Below are 14,506 nucleotides of genomic sequence, written 5' to 3'. Positions count from 1 at the left end.
TATTAGATTAATGTGAGCTCCAGTAAAGGCAGCGTGGATTCATGCTGGTGTTGTGTGTTTACCTGCTGAGGCCAGACGTCCTTCACCTCCGAGGCCTGACAGAAACAACATGAGGCACAATTCTGATCAACACTCTCAGAAAACACAAACTGATTCTGGATTATCAGCCGAGCGACTCGCTGCTGCGCTGCAGAGCTGAAGCCAACGGCTGGTCCAAGCTTGGAGGCTGAAATGTGAAATGTTCACTTCACGAGATGCAGAATGAACACAAGGACACTCACAATGTCCCTAATGAGATATAAAACTGCACAAATCACACACAGAATGACCACAATCACACACAAAATGTCCAAAACTAAATGCAAACAAGAAAGAGACCAGAATTAGACGTCAAACGGCTACAAACTGATGCAAAAAGACCAAACTGAGACACAAAACCACGAAATTTAACATAAACAACCTCAAAATGATGCAATACAAGGAAAATGTGGCACAAAATGACCAAAATCTAACAAAGATTGAACCAAAATCAGAAGGAAATAACCCTATAAATGTGCAAAATGAGACACTAAATGAGCAAAAAATGACAACAAACCAACCGCATGAATCTACAGAACGTCAAACTAAAATAAGCACAAAGAGAGAAAAAGGTGCAGAAGTTCTAGCTGGTGTCTCATATTTCCTTTTCCTGTATTCTTCTGTTCTAATCTATGTGAGCATTGAGTCGTACCTGAACTCCACAGCAGCAGCAGCAGCAGGTGATCCATGTCCAGGTCCACGTCCGTCTGCTCACCAAGTCTTTCTTCTTCCTCTTTTATCTGTCAGCAGTCAACAGATGAGCTGCTTCTCACAAATGAAGACGTTAAAAACCACAGAGGACAGATCAAGTGTCCTGATGTGAGCAGATGTTGTGATATCAGAGCTGAAGATTCCTCCTTAACAACAGGAAAAGGACGGAAACGATGCAGCACAAGCAGAAATAAAGTCTGTTTACTGAACACACTCTGACTGTCAACATGTTTAGCAGGAAGCTGAACCATCTTAGTTTTACAGCTTTGCAGCTAAGTTCTGCTAATCATCAGTAAACTCAGAGTCCAGCTGAAGTTTCTGAAGTTCATCCACAACAAACCTGCAGAAGAAGACAAGCGAGAATCTGTGGGCTTCAGTTTCCTTCAGGATCATCAGTTGTGCATCACTTTAATCTGCCTCAGCGTGAAGAAATCCAGGATAGAAAGACGTGTTTTCAGCAGATCATTCCTCCAACAGAAGGAAACACACCAATAACTCAGTGTAGATTTGAAACCTGCTCTTTTAGAACCAGGAGAACCTCAAGAAATTCTGGGGATGATGAAGGAACCCTGCTTTCTTGGAGGGTTCCTGGAGAAACCTTATTAAAACCCTTTTCTGGAGTTACTTGTAGACCTAACTGACACTTTAAACCTGCATTTACACAACATTTTACTTATTTTATTTACAAAATGTTTTACTGAGTAGGTAATGATCATAATAATCGAAATAATGGTCATAAATAGTTCGCTAAATGTGTTATTATAGTTCGAAAAATATAGCAAACAGTTGGCCAAGAGAAATATATAGCTAGCTAAATGTTACTGAAGATAGCTAAATATAGCAAACAGCTGGATAAAAGAAATATAGCTAGATAAACATAACAAATACTTCACTAAAGTAACAAATATTTTGCTGAGCCTAAGGAATAGTTTGCTGAAAGTAATGAACATTTAGCTAAACATAGCAAACAGTTGGGTAAATTAAACTAATATTTAGATGAATGTAATGAATAGTTGGCCAAAAATAATAAATAGCTAGCTAAATAGTTAAAGTATTAAATAGTTTGCTAAATGTAATCAATGCTTGGATAAAAGTAAGGAATAGTTAGCTAAATTTAGCAAACAGTTAGGTAAAAGAAGCTAATGATTAGCTAAATTTATTGTTTTTTTTGGTAAGAAGTAATAAATCACTAGTTGAATAATAGCTCGCTAAATGTAATGAACATTTGGCTAACAGTAATAAACAGTAAGCAATTAGTAATAAATATTCAGCTAAACGTAGCAAATGGGTCATTCCATGAAATCGGTGCCTTTTGCGTCCCCAAGAAATAATCAGTCATACAATTATAACAACAAATTAATATTTCATTTAAAAATATAACATTACCCTGTCTTCTCTCCTTAATATAACATCAAATTAAAGTCAGTGAAATGTTATTTTAATTAATTTAAATTACTTTCATGCTGAAGAGGGTGAGGTTTTTGGCCTGTCCCTCACTGTTATTGTTGTATGTGTACAGGACTTTTCATTTGTAAAATGTAGGCAAAATGTTAAAATTTTTACATTTACATGTAGTTTAAAGTATGATCTTATTGTAAAACAGTGTTTTTGGTAATAATAATATATATTAACCATTATAAATTACCAATTTATCGGCGTCCCCTGATTTCGTGTCCACCCTGTTACCCTAACTAAAAAACCCTATAAAAATAATGGTACATTCCAGATTTGACAGGATTTAAAGGAGGTTGCATCATCTCGGAACCAGGATGCTAACAGCTCATTGACAAGTAAGTTTCTCTCATCTCTGATTTGGTATTTTGAAGTTTTTTCAAGGTTTAACCAGGGGGGACAAGCATACAACGTCAATCCTGTTACCAGTTTTTAACATATAAACATAATCAATTTTCTATTTTTCAAAATATAATCAATATCTACAAGTAATTATCTTTCCAAGTACATAGCTTGCACTTTAACTAGCATTTATTTTAGCTAGCTACAAGCAAATTAGTTTAAAATGGTCAACCCTGTTACCTTTCCACAGTAACAGGATTTGACATAATTAACAAATATTAAATAACACAGCCTGAGATGGCACAATATAGTTTCCTGTCATTTTAGACCTTCTGTGATTCCTGGCTACTTAAAAAATAAAAATTAAATATAGTTTAAATTTTACACTTTCAGAGTTGAAAAGGCACCGGTTTCGTGGAATGACTCAAATATTTACCTGAACGTTAGCAATACTTTGCTAAAAGTAATGAACCTTTAGCTAAACACAGCAAACTGCTGGCTAAAAGACACTCATAGTTAGATATACATACAGAGTTAGCTAAACAGCTGAAATTGTGAGCTAATAGTTATCAAAATCTTACAAACAGTGAGCTAAACACAATTCACATCTTTGGTTCACTATTTCAGTGATTATTTTGATCAGTGTTTTTCTTTAAGCTAAACTAATAATTTGACCTCTTTAGCAGTTTTAGCTAACTATTTAATCCATTACTTTGAGCTAACTGTTCAACTATTAGCTGACCAGCTAACTGTTTCTAACTCTTCATAATAAAAGCTTTAAGCGCCGCTGCAGAGTTCCTTAAAGAACCGTTCTGGACTCCAAAGGTTCCTCCAGGTTCTTCTGAGCTCTGCAAAGTGATTTTATTTCCTCCTGAATGTCTGAACCTTTTTTCATTTCAGCCTCCAGGAGGATTTAAAGGGTTAATAACATGAACCAGGTCAAACACAGTTATCTGATTTAAAAATAAACCATCAGTGCTGCAGCAGAAGTTTGATAAACCTCTGTGATGTTTCCTCTCTGTGCCGGAACTTTCTTCACATGAATAAAAACATTTCCTGTTCAAACTGCTGCAGAAAATGAACGATAACATCAAGTAACTGAGAAGAAATAAAGACAGTTTTTGTTGATTTAAATACAATAAAACTGCTTCATTTTATGTTAAATTAGATTTACTGTTTATCAAAATGCAGATTTTTGCTGTGGACATTATTTACAGTGTTGGACTGATTTAATTTTTACAGATAACATGTAAATTCATTGTTTTTTTCTGTGATTTTGTTAAATACAGTCTGTAATTTACCAAAACCCAACAAATCTGTAAAATAATACTTCTTCAGGCTTTCTTCTATCCTTAAAATCCTTTTTTCTCCAAATAATGGTGAACATCTGTAAAACATTTATATTTTTAGCTGATTTAAACAGTTAAACAGCGTAAGTTCACTTAGTAAAAGAATGAATTCCCATTTATTAAACACAGATACAGGCCTGTTGTCATATTGGTAATATATAAATTAATACTGGTTTCACTGGTTTTACTGGTATTATCTGTAGATCAATTTACTTTAATGAAATGTGAAAACAAAACAGGAAATGTGTAAAAAATCAAAGCAGATCTACCAACCACCTCCCAACCTGCTGATATGAGCCTTAAAGTTCAGCCACAATGACCTTTTTTAAGTTTATCTGGTGAATTATCAGAAACCAGAAACACATCCAGGAACCAATGATTGTTTGTAGGACTCTAAACTGTTCACACCAGGATACATCCCATAATACTGATGATCACAGCTGGTTCTAGAGCAGGGGTCGGCAACCTTTAACACTCAAAGAGCCATTTCGACCCGTTTCTCACAGAAAAGAAAACACCGGGAGCCGCAAAATCCTTTTGGCATTTAAAATGAAGACAACACTGCATATATCACTTTTTTACCTCTATGCCCTTGTTAATCAGTCGTGATTAATTAATTACAAAGCCTCTGATTAGATAGATTCATTTTTTAATTGTGTCCTACCACTAATATTTATCTTACTTGGTTAATGTCATTTTTGCTCCTGGACCTCATATGTTACGTAATGTTAGCTGGAAATCAATATTTTGCGAATGTCTGTTTAACTTGTAAAATCTATTTATCTTAAGCTAATAACTTTTCTCCGGTAAGTCGCTGCCCTGTTTTCCAAGACGACACTCCTCTGACTCTCTGACCTGCTGCCTGGATATCGAGCCGTGTTCTTGCGATCCTATCATGAGTACTTTTGACTCAAAGACAAGACGTGTCTTTCTTGGAGTGGAGCTTTAATATACAGACTTGACATTCTTGAGTACAAAACGATGTGAAACTACAGACGTTGCTTCTCCAGGAGTAAAATTTTAAAAAGACATGAACGTGTGGGAATCGGAAGCTCCGTGTTGTCTCTCTGCATCAACTTTGCGCTCTCATGTCACAGGCACAGCACATCCGGTGGAGTGACACGTCAAAGTAAGAGCGGTAATTTCACAATAAAATTCTCTATATTAAAATGCATTGAAAGGCAGAACAATGTATTTTCCAAAGTTACAGGGAGCCACAACAGAGGGATAAAAGAGCCGCATGCGGCTCCGGAGCCGCGGGTTGCCGACCCCTGTTCTAGAGGAAATGAACAGAAACCAGGTTCTACGTATCTCTGGATTGTGACGCCTGGATGGATGAACAGAACCAGAAAAATGTGTGACTGAGAACAGTTTTATTGAAGCTGAGCTGTTTTAACGTCCAGTTTTTATCTGTGAGCTCAGAGAGAAGCTACCAGATGGAAACCTGCTGGTCTGACATCTAATCTGACATCTTCTGAAGATGACGTGACGGAGATGTTTCCACAGAGCAGAGAGGAAACAGTCTGTAGCAGAACCAGAAATATCTCCAGAATGTGGAACCGACGTTAGTTCCAGTGTTGGGGACATCTGTCAGAACATGTTGGACGTGTTGCTTCCAGGTTTATCAATCTTTGTAAGACAAATAATAAAATCATTTCAACTGTTTTCTTTCTTTCCTGGTTCCCATCGTTCTGAGAAACATCTCTCTCCTTCTTCATGTTCTGGTTCATCAGAGCTGCAGGACTTTAAAACGAACCTCAGTGAAGAAAAACGAGACAGAAAACCACCAGAAACTGTTCAGAGGGTTCAAATGAACATTCCCATCCATCCACCCTGACCTCCTGCTGTGATCACTGCTGTGGCCACCAGAGGGCGCCGTCACTCTGAAACCTGCTGCAGACCATCCGTGGGTTTGTTCTTCTGGGTCTCTATCAGCAGCACCAAACTATTCCACAGAGAGAGAGAGAACGGTGAGTTTATTAGTAGCTTAGCTGTTAGCGGCTACGCGGGTTAGCTGGTGATCCGGGGTGAAGCTAACGTCCGACGCTGATGTTGCAGATCTTACAGCTGGGGTCCTTCTTGGCGTTGGCGGTGGACAGGCTCATGAGCTGGTGGCCGCTGATCCGGGCCACCATCCCCAGCGACAGGTCCACCGGCTCGGTGTAGATCACCTCCAGGATGACGTCCTGAGCGTGGCGGAAGGACAGCGAGCCGTCGACCTCCTCGGTGCGGGTCAGGAAGCGGTTGTTGGACCGGTCCAGTACTGGCAGCCTCCCCTTACAGAAGGAGTCTCCTGTGGAGCCGACGGGAGCCAAAACCACGATGACGTAGTGGTACGACGTGTACATGCAGTAGAAATCCCCGAAGTACACGTTGGTGTTGTGGTTGAAGAGGACGTCGGCCTGGATCTGTACAGACACAAGCAGACAAACCGTCAGAAAATAATGGTTCTGGAATGGTTCTTTAAAAAAAAAAACACGCCTCAAAAAATCATCAAGAAATGGATCCTTCAGACACCAAAAAAGACACTTCCAGCAAAAGAAGGTTCTTTCAGAAACCATTTTTCTGAAGTCTGTCAATGATGAGTAATGGAACCATTTTTTGATGAACTTTGAGGCATCTCTGGGGGTTCCTTAATGACCTGTATGGAGAAATGGGACTTTAAAGAACATTGTTTGGCTAAGGTTCTTTAGAACATCGATCATGGTTCCCAAAAGAGACACTTTGAAAGTTCTTCAGATAAAGATTTGAAGAACACAAGTTCTTTGGAGTGAAGCTCGGTGTGTCTACAGGAGTCATTTCTGATGGTTTAAGTTTTTGTTTTCCATGGATGAGCTCTGACCAGCAACCATCAACCTCCTCAGAAGTCTTTGTCATGGTCCCCGTCGCTGCAAAACTCCCACAATGCTCTCTGCTTTAACCTCCTCTGGTCTCTACAGGATTAAACAACAGTTCCACCTGCTGGAACAACCAGGAACTACAGCTGATGTACATTTACTGACATCACGACCTTTACTTCCTGCCTGATCCGTTAAATCATTAGCAGAAACAATCGACTGATTCTTAAGATCTCTAATCTGATCACCACAGCCGTGACACAGTCTTGGATGTGTGATCACCTGTGTGATGAAGTCATCCAGCCTCTGAGCATCACCTGGTGTGTGTGGTGTGTTCAGGTACCTGGAAGCGGTGGGGTCCATACGGGGAGTCCTGTGGGGGTTTCCCGGTGTTGAACTCTGTGTTGCAGCTGAAGAAGATTCCCTCCAGTTTTCCACTGATGGGCGAACCGTTGCTGCCGCTGTTGTCCTTCACCGTCGGCAGCAGGTGGCAACACTGAGCATCTCTGTTCACAGCAGACACAACGTTTAGAAAACATAAAACACCAGCAGAGGACGGATGAGGACATCAGCTGGCAGCAGGACGCACCTGTCTGGCAGGAAGTAGTCGGTCTGCTGGTTCCTGTAGAAGACAGTGAACGGCAGCATCCTGCCGCTGATGGCCTCGGCTTTCTGCAGCAGCTGGTTCAGGTGGACGCTGGAATAATCTGCAGAAACACAGCCGCCATCTTTACTAACCGGCTCTGTCCGAGAGTTTTCTTCTGTCTCGTGTCGACAAAATGAATGCAGAACTTTGAATGTTTCTAATGATGCTGAAAAGAAATTCTTTTTATTAGATAATGATGAGGAAGTCTGAGGGGATGACTGGACTTAAATGAAACAAACAAATCAGTGAAGCAGGAAGTGGTTCCAGAACGGTCAGATCAGCTTCACACAGTCAGGCTAGTCTGATCCAGATTCAAGAATCAGCGAAACAATGTGACATAAGATGAGGATCTGTGGTAAAATCTGCGCTGATACACTGGATAAACAACTCAGCTTAACTCAGCTAGCCTGACAGCTAGCCTGACAGCTAGCCTGTGGTGCTCCAGGTAAGCTGCTGGTGTAAATGTCCAGAGTTTAGACTAAGTTAAATCTGCTTCATGGAACTCAGATCAACTTCAAGTCAGACCAGCTGAAGCCTGATGTTCTGCAGTTGTGGAACCGGTGAGTCAGACCTGCGGTGCAGAACTCGATGATCTCGCTCCACTGGGAAACGGCGTATTCTCCGTCCGGCTGCTTGGCGGCCGTCTGCACGGCGACGGTGTACTCGGTCCGAGGACTCAGGAACCAGTGACCTCGGACCGTCATCGGCAGCGGAACCGCCTTCGCCACCAGCTTGGTGGGAACGTCCTGAAAGACACAAGTTCTCAGCTTCTGCTGTTCTTCCTTTCTAGGTGTAAACAATAATCCCAGTGATCTGTAGTTATGGAGAACTTAAGAAAGTCCAGAAAGATTTAATCCTTTAAATCCTAAAATACAGCAGCAGGAAAAGTTAGCATCTGGAAGACAGAAACTGGAAAACAAAAAAGCTCTGTCAGTTTATACTGGGAAGCAGTTTACAGAAGCTGAAACGTACTGGGAACCAGTTTAAAGAGACTAGAACATGAGAAGGACGGTTCCTCGGTTCCCACCTTGTGTTTGAACTTGTTGCAGCTCACGTTCTCCTTCTTGTTCAGGTCGATGAAGTAGTGGCTGATGCGGTCCCTCCCTCTGCTGTCCATGGACCAGCTGATCTTGAAGGAGTCGCAGGTGATGCTGCTGACGGTGATCTGCTGAGGAAGCGGCAGGTCGTCCACGTCTCCGATGCCGCTGTCTGCAGACTCTGTTCCTGGAAACAAGAAGGCAGAAAATCCCTCAGAGTTTGTCCTCATTAACATGTTGAAGATTTTACGGTTCCAGAGCTTTTCTCTGAACCTCTGAGCAGACGTCCTGGACTTCTGATGTCCTGATGCTGCCTTTCTGTCAGATCTGCTTCACTCTCATGAACAATTTCCTTTAAATTCTGGTTTCAGAAGAAAGTTTTTGTTTAATAACTTGTATTTCTCCTTTGTTCTGATCACAGCTGCAGCTAATGATGGTGTTTGCTGTGGACTGTTTTCTCAATGAATCAATCAGCTGTTTGATCTATAAAACATTAGAAAACGAAGAAACGTGGATCAGAGTTTCATGGAAGGTCTGCTTTAGTCCAGAGATCTTCAGTTCACTGAAAATATTCACATTTCAGAGTTTAAATGAGAATTTAAGTGTTTCTGTTTAAAATCCTCTGATCATGGATCAGAACAGTTCCTGTAATAATTGGCGACTGATCGATTGATCGTTCTACCTCCACCTGCTGGAGAACGTTCTCAGATTCATCTTTTCAATTTTAAAGTTTTGTATTTTTGCATCGCACAAACCAATCAGTGAGATTGATCGATTTTTCAGCAGATTTGTAGAAAATATTAATATTATTGTAGATAATATTTATTTAAATCACAGAAATCAGATGTTTTTTTTAAACTCAAACTGATTCATGTGATCTGCAGCTCAGAGTGGAAAATAAAATCTGATATTTGTCCTAATTAATTCTTCAGGCTGTGGAGCTGCAGGCTGATGTGGTTTTATCGAAGCTTAAAGTTGAGCCTCTGATTGAAGCGACACTGTGGGAGGAGCCTGGTGATGATGTAAGCAGATTATGTCAGAGCGGTGAAGGTCGGACAGATGTGACCTCAGATCCTTCAACATGGAGGCAGAAGCAGCTGCAGAAAGCATCTCGTCTGTTTCTGGTGATATTTATTCCTGTAAAATCGTCCTGTTGATGCTCCAAAACACAGACGGATAGTTAAAAAAACATTCATTGTTTTAAAAAGTGCCAAAATCACTTTTCATCAGCAAAGAAACAGTAAAAACATTCAAACAGTCTTTGAACGCGTCATATGTGACGAGTTGTTCTTTCAGGAAAACCAAACCTGAATCAGAATCGCTACATGTCGACCAAAACAACAAAAATGAGATTTAAAATGAGAGACAAAACAGAAAAAAATGAGACATAAAATCACAAAAACGAGACTGAAAATGATGCAAAAGAAAAAAATAAGATTTAAATATGAGACACAAAACGATGCAAGACACAAAAAATACAACTCAGAATAAGAACAAGACAAATAATTAAAAATGTGACACAAGACAAAGAAATCGAGACTCAAATTGACAAAAATGAGACTCAAAATGAGAAAATGAGAGACAAGGCATAAATAAGACAGAATGAAATAAGTGTGACAGAAAACAAGAAAAGAGACTCAAAATTGGAAAAATTAGACATAAAATGACCAAAAATGACTCAAGACGATGCAAAAGAAGAAAAACAAGACTCAAAATGAGAAAATGAGAGACAAAGCATAAAAAATAAGACATAAAATGACAAAAATAAGAAACAAAATGATGCAAAAGAAGAAAAATAAAGTTCAAAATTTGGAAATGAGACAATCAAAAAATGTGACACAAAACAAGAAAACAGACTCAAAATGACAAAAATGAATCTCAAATGAGAGACAAAGCATAAATGATATAAAATCACAAAAATGTAACAAAATGACACAAAACAAGAAAACTGAGACCTGAAATGAGGAAAATGAGACAAAATGACAAAAATGAGACTCAAATGATGCAAAAGAAAAAATATGATTCAAAATGAGAAAATGAGAGATCATAAAAACATCTCCTTCAAAAGGATAAATATGAGACAAAACGATACAAAACAAAAAAAACAACTCAAAATAAGAACATCAGACAAATAATTAAAAATGTGACACAAAACAAGAAAATCGAGACTCAAAATTAGGAAAATAAGACTCAAAACGATAAAATGAGAGACAAAACAAGACATAAAATGAAATAAATGTGACACAAAATTACACAAAACAAGAAAAGGGCGAGTCGAAATTGGACAAACAACATAAAATTTAAAAAAAAAACAGACTCAAAATGAGACTCAGAATAGTTAAGTTTTCAACATTTCATCATTCTGTGGACAGACTATACTTAAAATATGTTTTTATAAAATGTTCGTCTCTGATTCAGACAAACAGCTGCTGGTTTAATAGTGCAGAAAAATGACTGAATGTGTGGAACTTCAGGCAGAATTCTGGTCTAAAAACAAACGTTTCCTCTTAAATCTGGTGAAAGTGACGACAGACTGAAGAGCGGCTCTGTGTCTGATTCTGGAGGACAAAAGGCTTCAGTCAGTAGAAACTCTGAACAACGAGTCTGTTCAGAAACAAAGTGGACGAGCAGCAGAAAAACAACACCAGGACCTCCTCAGAACATCTGGTTCTTCATCTCTAGAGTAGACCTACCGACAACAGTTGTCTGTAGGTCTACTCTGGAACGTTCTCCAGTTGTCTGTAGGTCTACTCTGGAACGTTCTCCAGGGGATGTTCTCCTTTCCTGCTTAAAGTCTTTAAGTTCAGTCTCACTTAGAACATTCCAGGTCCTTGAAGTCCACAGAGGTGGGTCCAGATTTATCACTTTTAAATGGACTTTTTCAGAATTTCATGAGTCCAGCAGACAGAACCATGACATTTAGGAGGAGAAATATCTGAAAAAACTGACACAAGTCACCACAAAAAAAAGATGTGAAATTAGCACAAAAAGATGTAAAATCACAACAAATACTCACAGAATCACTAAAAAAGGTAAAATTATCACCAAAGGACACAAAAGGACCAAAACAGATCATTTTCTGCTGCAGCTGGACTGTTCACACTGTGTTACATCCCATAATACTGCTGATCAAAACATCTTTTTCTGGTAATTTCAAAGGTTTTTGTGCCAATTTTTTAATTATTATTTCACTTTTTTGTGTGCCAGTTTTATGATAGTATCTTGAATAATATACCTTTTTTGTATTCTGTGTTTTGTGCCAATTTTGAGTCTTGTTGTGGTTATTTCACATATTTTTATGGTTTTCATATCTTTTGTGTTAATTTTTGTCTTTTTGTGATAATATCTTGAATATCTATTTTTAGTAATTCTGTGAGGTTTTGTTGTGATTTTGCATTTTTTGTGCCAATTTTGTGAATTGTTCTGGTAATTTCAAGCTTTCTGTGCCAATTTTGCACATTTTTGTGGTTATTTCACATCTTTTAGCAGCATTTTGCTGTGACAGAGTCCTAGAAGCAAACATTGGTTCTCTTGATGTGGTTCTGGTTTCTGATAATTCACCAGAGAAAACGCTATAAAGGTCATTGTGGGTGAACTTTGAGGCTCAAATCAGCAGGTTGGGAGGTGGTTCATCAGAACTATTATAAAGACGGAAGAAGAAACCACAACCATCCAGAGACATGGTTCACTCTGAGGTGAAACAGATTCTAATCTAACATCCTGTAAACTGAAGTTTGAACTCAGAGGCCTGGTAAACGAACGTCCTCTTTAAAAAAACAACCAGCAGTGAGTCTTTTCTGATCTTAACACGGCAGAACACTTGTTTTTGTGAAATGCTGAAGAAGCAGGGAGTGTTCCCGTCCTTCCTCCTCCTCCTCTTCATCCTTCCGCTGAATGGAGTAGCTGAAGCTTCTATTCATCCTCCTGGGAAGGTAATTATCCACAGTGACGGAGATCCACTGGACCGAAGCCACAGTCAGTCCAGAGACCAGAGAGAGCCTCACCTGCTCTGTTCTGATGCAAACATCCTCCATTAGAGTCACTGAGAACTTTATTCACCCCTGTTCTACCCTGTTTTACCCCAAATCTGGAAGGTCCAGTCTCTGGTGGGTCAGAACTCCTGGATAGGACTACACCATGAAGACTAAAGAACCAAGAAGCTGAGGGAAGGTTGTTGAGAAGCATCAGTCAGGACGATACAAGAACATTTAAAGTTCCTGAAGATCTGAGTCCAGTTAAATCCATCATTAAGAAATGGAAGGAAAATGGAACATGAATAGATCAGACTAGAGCAGGACGTCATCAAGACCTGAGAGACTAGAGAGGGAGGCCACCAAGACTCCTATGACTCCTCTGAAGGAGAAAGAGACTAGAGAGGGAGGCCACCAAGACTCTATGAGTCCTCTGAAGGAGGAAGAGACTAGAGAGGGAGGCCACCAAGACTCCTATGACTCCTCTGAAGGAGAAAGAGACTAGAGAGGGAGGCCACCAAGACTCCTATGACTCCTCTGAAGGAGTTCCATCTTCAGACTGTTCATCAACAACTGCTGTCTGTTCTTCACCAGTCAAAGCTTCATGGAGACAAAGAGAAAGACTCTGATGGAAAAAGCTCCAATAAATGTGGACTAGAGTTTGTTTGATGGACACCAAACACAGAACATCATCATTTCTTCCTTTTTTCCAGACAGTTCTGACCTCTGACTGGTCCACTGGTCCTTCTGGTACCAAACAGGTTCCTGAGGATGAACTGGTCAGTTGTTAAGTCGCTGCTGCAGGTTTTCCTTCGTTTTTCTGTTGGTCTCATTTACATCCTGATTCAAATCAAAGCAGCCAAACACACAAATCAGCTGCATTTACATCCAGTTCCTCAGAACACCTGGGTCTTATTTCAGCGCCTTGTCCCTCCAAGATCTGGAATTAACAGCCCTGCTGAGCTTCTGGTACTGAGGTTCTTTTTCAGGCTGGTTGAGTTGTGGAACAACTCAGTCCGGTACTATCAGGCCCTTTAGTCCTGGTTCTGTCCAGTACTATCAGGCCCTTTAGTCCTGGTTCTGTCCAGTACTATCAGGTACTTTGCTGCTGTATCTGAGCTCTCATTGTAGAATTCTCTAAGAATAAACTTTGGATCTAAACAGATCCGGTAGAACAGAACTGTCCTCCTAGTACTGGTTCTACTGGACCGACTCAGTTGAGACCAAACCATTCAGAGAGTTTCCAGGTTGAACAGCAGGCAGTGTTTCCTCAGGGCGGAGATGAAAACCAGCCAAAATGTCACAAAATGACCAAAATATGACAACACAAGCAAAATGTAACATGAAACAACCAAAATGTGACACAAAGCAGCTGTAAAAGATGTAATAAACGCAAAATTCAGTGGTAAACCAAAATATGATGCAAAATGACAACAAAAGACACAAAACAAACAAATGATGCAAAATGACCAAAATGTGACAGAAAAAGAGCACAAAAAGATGTTTGTTTCAGTTTTTTTTAAATTTGTCAAATTAATTAATTAATTCTACTTTTTTCTTCTCTCTGGATTCCATTGTTCTAACTTATTCTGTGAGTTCTCTCCTTCTTCAGGTTGTTCTGGTTCTTAGAGAACTTTAAAATAAACTACAGTCGATAGTTCAGGAAAGAAACTCCCTCTGTGTTCAGGACTGACCTTCTGCCAGCTGCAGACTCCGGAGCTCCGTCATGATGAAGAATCACTGCAGAAGAAAAAACAACAACAAGGGACGAGTTCAGCAGCAGATCAGCTGATCAGTGATGTCACCGGACGATCGAGGAGGAGGAGAGAGAGAGAGAGAGACAAGGTGAAACCGTTTATGGAGCTTTACTGGGAAAATCTCCAGATTTATCACTTTTTATGGACTTATTCAGAACCTCATCAGTCCAGCAGATAGAACCAGGACATTTAGGAGGAGAAACATCTGAGTTCTGATAGAAACTGACACCAGATCAGTTTAAATCCATCCAGGTGTCTCAGTCTGAACACTGAATCTGGTTTCTGTTCAGAATCAGTTTCCTTCTATAATTTTAGACAACTGCTGA

The 14,506-nt window shown here is 39.6% G+C and overlaps 1 protein-coding gene across 1 annotated transcript; it reads right to left on the bottom strand.

The window, feature by feature from the left end:
• Positions 1-4,029: 4,029 nt before the first annotated feature.
• LOC110963429 (phytanoyl-CoA hydroxylase-interacting protein-like) lies at positions 4,030-14,242 on the bottom strand. The gene is made up of 6 exons (XM_022211802.2): positions 14,118-14,242; positions 8,443-8,639; positions 7,987-8,161; positions 7,359-7,476; positions 7,113-7,275; positions 4,030-6,340 (listed from the first exon to the last, which is right to left on the bottom strand). Exons 1-6 carry the CDS (start codon positions 14,149-14,151, stop codon positions 5,966-5,968), a joined length of 1,062 nt encoding a protein of 353 aa, XP_022067494.1. The 5' UTR covers positions 14,152-14,242; the 3' UTR covers positions 4,030-5,965.
• Between the last annotated feature and the right edge of the window lie 264 nt (positions 14,243-14,506).

The sequence above is a fragment of the Acanthochromis polyacanthus genome, chromosome 19 (genome assembly GCF_021347895.1).
Source record: "Acanthochromis polyacanthus isolate Apoly-LR-REF ecotype Palm Island chromosome 19, KAUST_Apoly_ChrSc, whole genome shotgun sequence".
Taxonomy (NCBI): Eukaryota; Metazoa; Chordata; class Actinopteri; family Pomacentridae; genus Acanthochromis; species Acanthochromis polyacanthus.
Note: the sequence above shows the minus strand (reverse complement) of the source record. Positions and strands in the feature narration are given on the sequence as shown.